Here is a 13,108-nt window from a genome sequence, read left to right as displayed (position 1 = left end):
GAAGGGAATGACAAAGAACGAGATGGTTGGGTGGCATCACTGACTCAACAGACAAGAGTTTGAGCAGGCTCCAGGAGATGGTGAAGGACAGTGAAGCCTGGTGTGCTGCAGTCCATGGGGTTGCAAAAAGCTGGACACGACTGAGCAACTGAACAACAATACCCTACAATGGCCTCTAAGTTTAAAGGAACAGCTGCACATCTCTTACTTCAAAAGGTTGAAATCATAAAGCTCACTGAGGAAAGCACGTTTAAAGCTGAGATAGGCCGAAAGCTATAGGCCTCTTGCACCAAACAGTTAGCCTAGTTGTGGAGGCAAAGGAAAAGTTCTTGAAGGAAATTAAAAGCGCTACTCTCATGAACACATGAAGGATAAGAAAGCAAAACAGTCTTATTGCTGATATGAAGAAAGCTGTAGTGGTATAGATAGGAGATCAAAACCAGCTACAACATTCCCTTAAACCAAAGCCTAATCCAGAGGAAGGCCCTGGCTCTTCAATTATGTGAGGACTGAGAGAGGTGAGGAAGCTGCAGAACAAAAGTCGGAAGCTAGCATAGGCCGGTTCATGAGGTCTAAGGAAGGAGCCATCTCCACAACATACAAGTGAAGGGTGACGCAGCAGGCGCTGGTGTAGAAGCTGCAGCAAGTGATTAATGCTGGCTACACCAAACAACAGATCTCCAATAGGGATGGAGTAGCTTTACATCAAAAGCAGATGCTATCGAGGGCTTTTACAGCTGGAGAGGAAAAATCAATGCCTGGCTTCAAAGCTTCAACAGACAGACTAACTCTCTTGCTAGGGACTAATGTAGCTGGTGACTTCAAGTTAGAGCCAATGCTTCTTCACCATTCTGGATATCCTAGGGCCTTGAAGAATGATGCTACATCTACTCTGCCTATGCTCTGTCAGTGGAACAATGAAGCCTGGGTGGCAGCACATCTATTTACAATGTTTTACTGAATATTTTCCCTGGAGGAAGAAATGGCAAGCCATCCCAGTATTCTTGCCTGGAGAATCCCATGGACAGAGGAACCTGGCAGGCAGTCCATGGGGTCACAAAAAGTTGGACATGACTGAGTGACTGAACATACTGAATACTGTAAGCCCACTGTTGAGATCTACTATGCGGAAAAAAGAAAAAGATTCCTTTCAAAATAATACTGCTCATTGACATTGCACCTGGATACCCAAGAGCTCTGATGGAGATGTACAATGAAATGAATGTTGTTTACACGCCTGTTAACACAACATCCATTCTGCAGTCCATGAATCAAAGAGTCATTTTGACTTTCAACTTTTACTATTGAAGAAAAAACATTTCATAGGGCTGTAGCTGCCATGGGCTTCCCCGGTGGCTCGGAGTAAAGAATCCTCCTGCCAATGCAGGAGATACAGGTTCAGTCCTTGGGCCGGGAAGATTCCCTGGAGGAATATTCTTGCCTGGGAAGTCCCATGGACAGAGGAGCCTAGTGGGCTACAGTCTGTAGGGTCACAAAGAGTCAGATATGACTTAGTGACTAAAAACAAAACAAAACAAAACAAATAGCTGGTGTAGAGGGTGATTCCTCCATGGCATCTGGGCAAAAGTAAACAGAAAACCTTCTGGGAAGGATTCACCACTGTGGATGCCATCAAGAACACTTGCGACTCATGGGAAGAGGTCAAAATACCAACATTAACAGGAGTTTGGGAGAAGTTGATTCCAACCCTCCTGGATGCCTATGAGGGGCTTACGACCTTAGTGGAGGAAGGAACTGCAGATGTGGTGGGAACAGCAAGAGAGCCAGCGCTAGAAGGGGAGACTGAAGACAGCACGGCTATAGTCTCAGGGTGAAAGCCTAACAGATGAGGCTCTGCTTCTTACAGATAAGCAAAGAAAGGGGTTTCTTGAGCTGGAATCTATTCCTGGTGAAGCTGCTGTGAGCACTTCTGAAATGATAACGCAGAATTTAGAATATCACATACACTTAGATGGTAAAGCAGTGGCAGGGTTTGAAAGGAATGATTCTAATTTTGAAAGCAGTTCTGCTGTGGGTAAAATGCTATCAAAAGGCACTGCATGTTACACAGAAATCATTTGTGAAGGGAAGAGTCAACTGATGTGGCAAACTCCATGTTGTCTTAAGAAACTTCCACAGCCACTCCAACCTTTAGCATCTACCACCCTGATCATTCAGCAGTGTCATCTTCGAGGCAAATCCTCCACCAGCAAAAAGCTTATGAATCACTGCCATTTTTTAGCAATAAAGTATTTTTAAATTAAGGTACGTATACATTTTTTTAAGATATAATGCCACTGAACAGTGAATAGACTATGGGACAGTGTAAGCCTAACTTTCATATACCCGGGGAAACCAGAAAGCTCATGTGATTCCCTTTACTGCCGCGGTCTGGAGCCGAGCCTGCAATATATCCAAGGTATATCCAATGCCTTCCCCTGTCGGGCTTTCTCACAGGAAAGATAAGGGTACCAGAGAAACCACGTGTGAAAGAGATCTAGGAGTCACTGGTCTTTGCTTACCCGTAGTCTTCAACTACTTCTTTGAGCATTTCAGAGATACATTTCAGTGACTGGTGCCACAGTCCCCGCGGAATATCTGTGGGTGGAGAGAGCCATCAGAGAGGAGCTGAAAAACTGTCAAATCTATTAGGAATCAACTGCAGTGGAGACCAGAAGGGGCCTGTTTAGGGGAAAGGCCTAGTTTTCCCAGTCCACGGAATCCGTACCACCACCCTCAAGCTGATCCCTGCCAGAATCTCTCTCTCAGGCCTGGGAAGAAAGACCTGTTAGTGTTACGCAGAGTTAAACTTCAAAGGCTCTTTAATTCAGGTGCATGAGGCTGCACAGGCAGCCCACTGTAGGATTTAGGAAGGCTACGTTGAAGATGCCCAGCTTTTTTTCCTTTCTACTCACCCACGCCCTCATCTATCACTAATAATTTGTGGTTTCAAAATATATTTTTCAAAAAAAAAATAGTCAATAAGGAATTAGGAATGTGCTTCCCAAATATGATTGGGATGAATTCAGAATATGACTTCAGGTTTACAATTTTTTTTAAAGGCCAGAAAAAAACATATGGATATTATACAGACAAAGACAAATGTCTTCTCTAAATTAATTGTTCTGGTTTCACGTTTTTCCCATGGTCTTAAACACTTCTGAGCATGTATATATCTGTAGTTTTAAACAACAGCTGAAAAAGGTTATCACATTTCCCTGTAGTGATAGATTCTGTAATTAAATACACCAGAAAGATAATGTAAGTGATATAGGAACCACTACTACCCCACAAATGCTACAGATTAAAGAATCATAAATTATCTCTCTCCCTCTTCTGAGTTCTCGTAACTCTTGATTTGTAGCCTTTCAAGGCATTTTCATTTTCTCCTTTTATTAGTTTTTAGATAGTTATTTTATGTCTCTTTTACTTGTAGCTCCTGGATATTCAGGGTTCATAAGTGACTCATCTTTTATATCTCATAGGACTTTACAGTGGGCATAAAATCAATTTTTGATGAATAGAAGACTCTACTGTTAAGAAACCCTTCAATCTGTGGATATAACATTATTTTTCCCAAAAGTAATATGCAGAAAATTATGCAGGAGCCAGCACAAATAGTCTTTAATTTATAGATGTCCAAACTTAAAAAATAACAACCCTGATATTCTTTGTGGAGCTCATTTAGCTGCTTACTACACAGGGTGACCTTGGACTTTGCTGATCTGACTTAGGCTGTGAGACATGCCTCTGGAAAGAGAGTCACTAATGCTCCTGTCTTATTAAAGTTTTCCCATTGCATTCAAGTTTCAAAAAACAGCTGACCAGAGATCCCAGCAGGCCTGTCTCCACTTCTACCTCTAGCATATGAGAGGACAGGGTCAAGTGGGTCACTTTGGGTGAGAACTTAATCTTTTAGAAAAAGGAAGAATATTTTTGATTTTGTAAAATGCTCTGAAACCTCAAATCCTACTTTCCTCAAGTGAATCTACTTACTCAAGTCTCAGGAAAAAAAGGACAAAAAGGACATATTATGGGTTCTTCCTATCTTCCCATGGTCGGATGAGATGCCTTTTTCTACAGCATACAGTCTGTCTTGTTTCAGTATCACCTCTCCTTAGATTTCAGGCATTAGTGGGGAAGGATGTCTGTATTCTCTATTTCTGAAACGTTTCATAAACAGGAGCTCACAGGCATGTTAACAGATCAACATCAGTTGAATGAGGACAGATTCATCACTTCCCCAAATGAATATGGCCTCTGGAAGGCTGGCAGATGAAATCACAGATGGCTGTGGTCTAACACACTTACTGAATTCTTTCAAAAGACTTCCCTTGGCTAGGTTAGGAGAAATTTCCCCTAAATTTCCTTAGCTTCATTCATCATTTTATCTTTTCATTTGCAGCAGGGGGCACAGAGAAGAAAGAATGAAATACAGATAAATGTACTGTTTTATTCCAAATCAGCCAAGTCTTAGCCTGTTCCTGGCATCCAGGTAGACGTTCCTGGCACTAGCAGAAGCCTTGTGTTAACCAGAACAGACTGTCAAAACCCAACTAGAGGCCACTGTTTTCCTTTCTTTTAGTAAATGATCGTAACTGGGAAGTCAAGCAAATTCTCATATCAAAATCCACAGAATGTGTGACGCTGAGAGTTTAAAGGAACATTATCCATCTCCCTGGCTTGACAGATAAGGAACTGGAGGAAAGGGTTATGATTTTGTTACTGTACTTTCCCAGAAATTATTTTAATGTGGGCAGAATCAACCTTCACATACCTTTCGGGTGTTGGAGGAGCACCATGACAAGAGATGGAGAAGCATAAGGAAAGTAGGTCTTGAGTGCAAACTTCAACTATAATAGAACAAAAAATTTAAAGCCGTTTGAACATTAGCATTGGAAAAGGTATTAAGGAAATATAAAATATTGCATCCTCTGCCCCCAGAAGAGATTCTAGTACTTTATGTGGTCATAATGTCTTGCACACTGATCAAAAATAAAAGATGCTTCTGATAATCTTATAAATATGTTCTAAAAAATTAAACCTTTTTAAAGATGCCTTCCAGGACTTAAGAAAAATAAAGTTATGCTCTTGATGTCTTTATATCAGTTCTTTACCTCACATGAACCCAATTATATACATAAATCTATTTATGTGAGAGTTTCCAAGGCAGCTGGGAGATGGGTTTTATCAAAAAGCAACAGTGGTCTCACACATCCTCTGAGGGCCAAAGAGCTGTACCCTCCATGCCCCCAGGCACAGCAGCTTTGAAGTACTTTTGTAAAAAGTTGAGGTAGAATCTGCCTACAGTGAACTGTAAGGGTTTTAAGTGTACAATCTGATGGCTTTTGGTAAATGTGTAAATCCAACGTGACCATCATTCCAATCAAGACACACAACATTTCGATCACCTCAGAAAGTTCCCTTGAAGCTGTTACAGTCAATCCGTCCACCCCACCCCGGCATCTGATATTTTTATTTTGATGAGAGAGAGTAGTTTTGTATATTCTTGAATTTCACACAAATGGAATCATAAGAGTGTGTGTTTTTTTCTGTCTGGCTTCCTTGGCTCAACATGTTCTTTTGAGACTCATCCTTGTTACTATGGATTAAATACTTCATTTTTTAAAGAAATTGTTCTAAAGTAGTCATTGTATGAATATATCATAATCTGTTTATCTATTCTCCCATTGATGGACATTTGGATTGTTTCCAGTTTGGGTTTTATGAATAAAGATGCAATTAACATTCATATTTCTGTCTTTTTTGTGGACACATGCTGTTATTTCTCCTGGGTAAATACCATAGGAATGGAATTACTAGGTCATAGAGTAGATGCTTGTTTAACTTTGTAAGAAACTGCCATGTAATTTTTCAAAGTGGTCAACAATTTACCAGAATTCCAGTTGCTTCACATACTTGTTGGGCTTCTCTTATAGCTCAGTTGGTAAAGAATCTGCCTGCAATGCAGGACACCTGGGTTCAATTCTTGGGTCAGGAAAATCCCCTGGAGAAGGAAATGGCAACCCATTCCAGTATTCTTGCCTGGAGAATCCTTTGGACAGAGGAACCTGGCAGGCTATAGTCCATGGGGTCTCAAGAGTTGGACACGACTGAGCAACTTCACTTTTCACTTTATACATATTTTTTGAAGTGTGTATTCAAGTCTTTTGTCCATTTTTAAAACTGAGTTGTTTCTTATGTTCTTGAGTTGTAAAAGATCTTTATATATTCTGGACACAAATCCCCTATTAGATATATGTATTGAGAATATTTTTTAACTGCTGGGTGGATCGATTTTTCATTTTCTTAAGGATGTCTACAAAGACCAGACATTTTAAATTCTGATGAAGTCTAATTTATCCATTTTTCTCACACTGCTTAGTGCTTTTCTGCATTCCTTCTAAGAAATATTAGATTATCCTAATGTCAAAAAAGATACTCTCATTTTCTCCTAGGAGCTTTATGGCTTCAGCATTTATGTTGAAGTCTATGACCTGTCTCAGATGAAGTTCCATGTCTGAGGTCGAGGCCCATGTTTTCTGGGTATCCAGCTGTTTCACTGCCACTTGTTGAAAACCTTCCACGTTTAACTTCCTTGGCATCTCTGTCAAAAACCAGTTGATTACATGAAAATATCTAGACACGATTCTGTTCCACTGATCTATCCTTTTGCCAGTACCTCATTGTCTTGAATTTGATTACTGTAGCTTAAAGTCTTGAAATCAGTCAGTGTGAATCTTCTGATTTTGGGGGGAGGGTTTTGTGTGTGTGTGTTGTTTTTTTTTTTCCAAAATTATCCTGGCTACTATAGGTTCTTTGCATTAGAATCAGCCTATCATTTTCTGTTTTAAAAACTATGTTGGGATTTTAACTAGGAGCACATTGAACCAGGCTTCTCAACAACTCATGATTATGGTTTCTTTTCATATGTTTAACTTTCTTATTTTGTGGTTTTCCACGTAGAGATCTTATACACCTTTTGTTAAATTTTCTCCCAAGTATTTTATGTATTACTGTGGAGTTGCCTGTTTCTCTTTTTACTTCTCTGTTTTTACTTTGTGTATCTCAGACCTCTGTTATTAGGCATATATCCATTTTTAATTGGTGTTTCTCCTGATGAACTATATAAACTGTCCCTCTTTTTTGTCTGTCCGTACTCCTTACCTTAAAACCTAATCTGTCTGCTGCTGGTAGAGCCAGACCAGCTTTCTTGTGCTTATTATTTACATAACATATCTTTCCTTCCTTTTAATCTGTGTCTTTATAATTAGAATGGATTTCTTGAAAACAATGTATAGTGGGTCTTAGTTTTTCATTCAGTCTGACATATTTCCTTTTTACCTAGTATACTTGGTTGGTTTTCACTTAAGTTTTTGTAATTAATGAACTTGTAGGTATATTTGAATTGATCTTTAAAATTTTTTCATTTATCTATTTACTTATTTATCAGTTGCCCTGTGTCTTTGCTGATGTGTACGGGCTTTCTCTAGTTGCAGTGAGCGGGGGCTACTCTTCACTGGGGTGCCCAGGCCTCTTGCTGCAGTGGTTTCCCTTGTTGTGGCACGCATTCTAGAGCATGCAGGCTCAGAAGTTGTGGTGTATGGGCTTAGTTGCTCTGTAGCATGTGAGATCTTTCTAAACCAAGGGTTGAACCCAGGTCCCCAGCATTGGCAAGAGAATTCTTAACCACTGGACTACCAGGGAAGTCCCTAGGTTTATCTTTTAAGATTAGTTTCTTTTGCCTCATCTGTTTTTTGTTCTGGCAGCCCACAGCTCTGTCTTTTGACACCTTAAGCCAATCAGATTATGCCTTGGGTTTGGGCCACCCCTTAGCCTCATTTAATCTCCTTCCCACCTCTCATATGAGAGCCCTCTGGGAAAAGTTAGAAGATTACCCAATGTGGTTTACATTTTCAAGAGTTGAAACCCCTCCAGTTTTTATCTGCTTTTTGGGTTGCTTTCCAGTACCTTCAAATAGTTTTTAAAAAATATTTTCTCCAGAGTTTATAATTTTTATCTGCAGGAGATTTAGTCCAATACATCATTAAACTCTGTCACTACTAGAACCAGAACCTGAACGGATTTGCTGCTTGTCCTGGAGCCATTAGGCAAGTTCAGGAAAGAGGCCTGTCATGACAGCCTTAAGTTTCTGGCTACTGGTCTGACTGGGCACATTGATGGGGCTGCAACTATGCTCTCCAAACAAAACAAGGATGAGAGGAAAGGATAAAAAAGAGAATGAGACGCACTGAAGATAACATTTTTGACAATGGGAAAGAATGTGGATTGATGGGATTTCTCATAACTGCTGGGGGGAATGTAAATTGGCACAACCATGTATGAAAACAATTTGGCAGTATCCGCCAAAGCTGCCTTTGCACACCTAATAACCAGCACTAGCACTCTGAAGTATATCTTGAATGTTCAGAGAAACTCTATTTATGAAAGAAAACAAAATCTGGAAATAATCCAAAGGCTCACCACCAGAAAGACAGCTACACTGTATACACTCTCCCCACAGAGTACTACACGCAATCCCCACCACCACCCACAGCACAGAGCCAGCCTGGTGACATATTGCTGGAAAGAACAAGGCTCAGAAGACTGCACACGCAGTGCCACTTTCATCTGTCGTTTGCTTTATAAAGTGCAAAAACAATCAATAAAGAAAACATGGTCTAACAATCATATATACATGATCAGGCTTCCCTGGTGGCTCAGTGGTAAAGAATCTGCCTACCAACTCAGGACGTGTGGTTTCAATCCTTGGGTTGGGAAGACAGACCTTCTCCAGGAGGAAATGGCAACGCACTCCAGTATTCTTTCCTGGAGAATCCCATGCACAGAGAAGCCTGGCGGGCTACACAGTCCAGGAGGTCACAAAGAGTTGGACATGACTTGGCTACTAAACAACAACATATACATGATCAAACTATTTTCAGAAAAAATAAAGGACAGCAGTTACCTGAAGGGAGAAAGTCAGGATGATAGACTAGAGAAGCATGGGAATAACCTGAAGTTTCTACTAGGGGACCAGGTCTTGTTAGATGTCAGGCTGGTAGAAAGAAAGTGAAAGTGAAAGTGAAGTCGCTCAGTCATGTCCGACTCTTTGCGACCCCATGGACTGTAGCCTACCAGGCTCCTCTGTCCATGGGATTTTCCAGGCAATAGTACTGGAGTGGATTGCCATTTCCTTCTCCAGGGGATCTTCCTGACCCAGGGATTGAACCCGGGTCTCCCGCATTGTAGACAGACACTTAACTGTCTGAGCCACCAGGGAAGTCCAGGTTGGTAGATATTCATTTATTAATAATGACTATGTGGATGAATGAATAAAACACAGAAAGAAAGAGGGTTACACATGGATCACATAGGACAGGCGGTGTCATGCATCAGGGATTATGATTAATCTAAGAAGGGGCACTCAGGAAGGCAGGGGATTGATGATGAGAATGGCACTGCCTAGAAAGGCAGGCGGTCAGGAACAGCCCCAGAGAGAGACATGCCATGACATATAGGGATGAAGGCATCTACAAAGTTAAGAGGTTGTTGCTCTTGCATCCTGAGCCCAAGGAAAGGACTGAATTTCTGGCTTTTTTTTTTTTTTTTTGGATCCCTGCTTTGCCTTCCACCAGGACCCATTCTGTGTCCCTTATACCGCCAGATACGTGTAGCCTGGGTAGGGTGTATGTTCAATCACTCAGTCGTGTCCAACTCTTTGTGGCCCCATGTACTATAGTCCACCAGGCTCCTCTACCCATGGAATTTTCCAGGCAAGAATATGGGAATGGGGTGCCATTCCTACTCCAAGGGATCCAACCTGCATCTCCCCAGCTGGCAGGCAGATTCTTTACCACTAGCGGCACGTGGGCAGGGTACTATTCTAAATTAAAAGTGACTATAAGTCTGAATCTAAAGTGTTAAGGCCAACCCTGCAACTCAAGGACAAAGTTGATAAGAAAGACAGACTCAAGCTAATGGTACAGAGCAACACTTCTTTTACCAATGCCCTCCACCCCAACCTCGGTCTGTTCCAGGAGTTCAAGGTGCAGGTTTTTTAGAGGGTGGTTCCTAACTGGAAAAACAAAGAATGTTCAGGGAGGATAAAAGATATTTATAGTTTGCCTCAAAATAAGCATGAGGGCCAACCAGTGCCTTTCAGCAGAGCTCTCCTCCAGAATTCCAGGCTGGGCACCATTGATAATGCTGTTTGCTACAGTCTAGCTAACTTCCCTAGGGAAGGAGAAGATGGGAAAAAAACATCATAAATATTTATCACTGCCTTAAAAACAGAAACATCTGCTAAAACCTGAGAGGCTTCTTGGCATAGGGGTGTATGGGATTTTAGTACGACAGGCATCATGGCACTGCTCCCCTAAGGCAAACTGCAGAAAGCACCCCAAGGGACCATGACCTCACAAGAAACTGCAGTGGGTTCAGGCACTTCAGCGGGCAAAGCACCACACAGACATCAGGTCTGTGGCCATTAGAAGTGCAGGCCAATTAAAACTCCCAAAGGTGAAAACTCTGGTAGAAAAGGTTCCAGTTTCACAGGTTACTCCATCAGTCAGCTGCCTCTGCCGACCGCCCTCTCTTCTTGCAGGTCCCTAGGCCTGGCTGCTTGCTTACTGACCGAGTTCAACTCACACGTTTTGGTCATGGCCATTCCCAGCTCCTCTTCTATAATTATTCAAATTATAACGGAATAGTGTCACACTCACTACCTCCTATCTCTTCTGGAACCCAATTCACATTTAGGCCTCTGATATGAATGGAAACTAATAATTAAGAATGTCCGGTATTGCTTTATAATAAGTGCCATTTTCTTCTTAGCACATGCCATAGAGACTCTAGAACACCTTTCTCTGGCCTGGGAAAGGCAGAGTCCTACTCAACAAACAGTGTACAACAGAGGGCCCAGAAAGTTCAGCCTCTGGGGTGGTACCTGATCATACGGTAGAGTTCTCTGCACAGCAATAGATAAATGCTTCTGGGTACCAGGACACGGGACAGATAGGAACCATCTTGATTTACTTTCAATTAGAATGATTTTCCCTGGAGGAGGAAATGGCAACCCACTCCAATATTCTTGCCTGGGAAATCCCATGGACACAGGAACATGGTGGGCTACAGCCCAGGGGTTCCAGAGAGCTGGACATGGCTGAGTACACACATAAAATGATTCTGCCTTTGCTGGTGTATTTGTTTGGAAACTTTCTCCATGAACAAAACAGTCTATCAAAATCACTGAAAATAACGTGCTCTTTTCTGATGATTAATCAAATACTCTTAACAGCCTCTTTTTCCTTGGGGGAATGAATAATATCTACAATATAACGAACCTGCTTGTTTTCTTTTTCCAGAGCTTCTACAAAGCATTGTGTAAACACCTGAATGCCGGCTAGCACTTCTGGGGCTCCATCGGTTTCCAGGAGCGCAGACCTGAACAATACAAGGCCAGATCACAACACATTCAGTGATTAATCTGGAAAATATGTGAACCAAAATATGTAAAGGGAAACATGGAAACATTCTTTTCAGCAGCAATGTCAGCTCATCAGATTTCAGTTCTTGCGTGAAAGCAGGAGAAATCTGTCACTCCCTTTTCTAAAGACTTCCTTGAAAATTGCAATGTGCAGAGCTCCCTTTCTTGGTTTTTAAATTATTAAGCACTTCGTATCTCTTCCACATGGGCCTGGGATGCTCTTTACAAATATTTGCACACTGTATGCCCACAAATGGAACATCCACAGAACTTTTGCTTTTTGAAAGTGGAGAAAGGGGTGCCCCAGGAATATCCAGCAAAGGGGTGGAAGAATCTGCATGTTCCTGGTTTGGTTTCTATGCATTTTCATACAACTAACTTTTCTTTACATTTGTATAAACAACACCAAAAAAAAAAAAAATCAACTGAAACTTTGCTAGCTTTAAACTAAAAACAGCATTCTGACTTATTTCTACACTCATTTAGCTTAAAGCTCATATGTTTCAAGACCAACTTAAGTGCTGGATTACTTGCTATTGTAAAAATTCCTTTTCCCAATGTCTGCTGTCTGCCATGGGGCCTATATTCAGTGAGTTTGAGGGGGACTGGATAAAGAGTGTAGATACCCTGGCCCTGGCTGCACCAGCACCCAAGAAAGAGGCTGGCCACCCACTTGTCCACTGGGGGCAAGCTCCCCACGAGGGGTCTGGCCCCCTCACTAACTATCAGTCATAACCCAGCCTGGTGTCCAGTGGGCTCATCTTGCACCATTGTAAATCCACTGCATTTACCAAGAAGTTCTCATATTTGCAGAATAAAAATTAGTGTGCTATTAGATAACATGCATAGTTGATTCTGCCTTTCAGAAGTGCTCTGTTAAGAATGGCATTATTTATTTATTATTTTTGGTGTTCCTTAGCTTTAAAAAGATTGGTCAGCCCTCATGTGGTGAAGGGAGAACACTACCACCCTTTATTTTCAATTGAGAAAAATTCTACATGAATAATGCATGATGCAAAATCTAATTCAATTCTGATTTTCAACCATTATTATTAGATTTTTAAAAGGTTAAAAAAAAGATAGTTATCTTAGTTCTCAGGCATTGGATTTTAAATACACATTAACATTTGCGTTTTACCAAAAAGCTCAGCAGGATGGGATGGAATTAGAATCTAATTTCCCCATGGTACAGCCAGAGACTACCACAGAATTTTTTAATTCATTTGGAAGCTGAACATATTTAGACCAATTATGAGCAGAAACAGCACAATATTTACCTGAATATTTCATCAACAACTCTGAATATGGCGGGGTGGCAGGCAGCAGCTTCAGGCTGTAAAGGAAAAGACCACGAGAAAGTAAAATATCAGAAGCATTTCATCAATAACGACTCGCTCTTATCAGGGAAATTTGTCCACCACTGCTGGTGTCTAGAAAATGGACATGTTCCTTTGAGTTAGAAAAAACAGAGCAATCAGTTCATGGCAAAAGCCCTCCATACAAATAGAAACAGAAGTTCTCTTGGGGTAAGGGGATTATGGGCAGCCTTTCTTCTTCTTCTTCTTTGTTCAACTTATACTCTAAATTCCACACTTTCAACAATAAGCCCACATGATACAC

At 41.2% G+C, this 13,108-nt stretch overlaps 1 protein-coding gene across 5 annotated transcripts in view; it reads right to left on the bottom strand.

The window, feature by feature from the left end:
* FANCC (FA complementation group C) overlaps positions 1-13,108 on the bottom strand; it is a 324,685-nt gene that overhangs the window by 20,640 nt on the left and 290,937 nt on the right. For all 5 annotated transcript variants that reach the window (XM_042243052.2, XM_060409072.1, XM_004004090.6 and 2 more), the window contains 4 exons: positions 12,766-12,821; positions 11,346-11,445; positions 4,778-4,853; positions 2,523-2,598 (listed from right to left, as the gene is read on the bottom strand). In XM_042243052.2, coding sequence (XP_042098986.1) covers positions 2,523-2,598; positions 4,778-4,853; positions 11,346-11,445; positions 12,766-12,821 — 308 coding nt within the window. The remainder of the gene's footprint in view (positions 1-2,522; positions 2,599-4,777; positions 4,854-11,345; positions 11,446-12,765; positions 12,822-13,108) is intronic.

The sequence above is a fragment of the Ovis aries genome, chromosome 2 (assembly GCF_016772045.2).
Source record: "Ovis aries strain OAR_USU_Benz2616 breed Rambouillet chromosome 2, ARS-UI_Ramb_v3.0, whole genome shotgun sequence".
Taxonomy (NCBI): Eukaryota; Metazoa; Chordata; class Mammalia; order Artiodactyla; family Bovidae; genus Ovis; species Ovis aries.
Note: the sequence above shows the minus strand (reverse complement) of the source record. Positions and strands in the feature narration are given on the sequence as shown.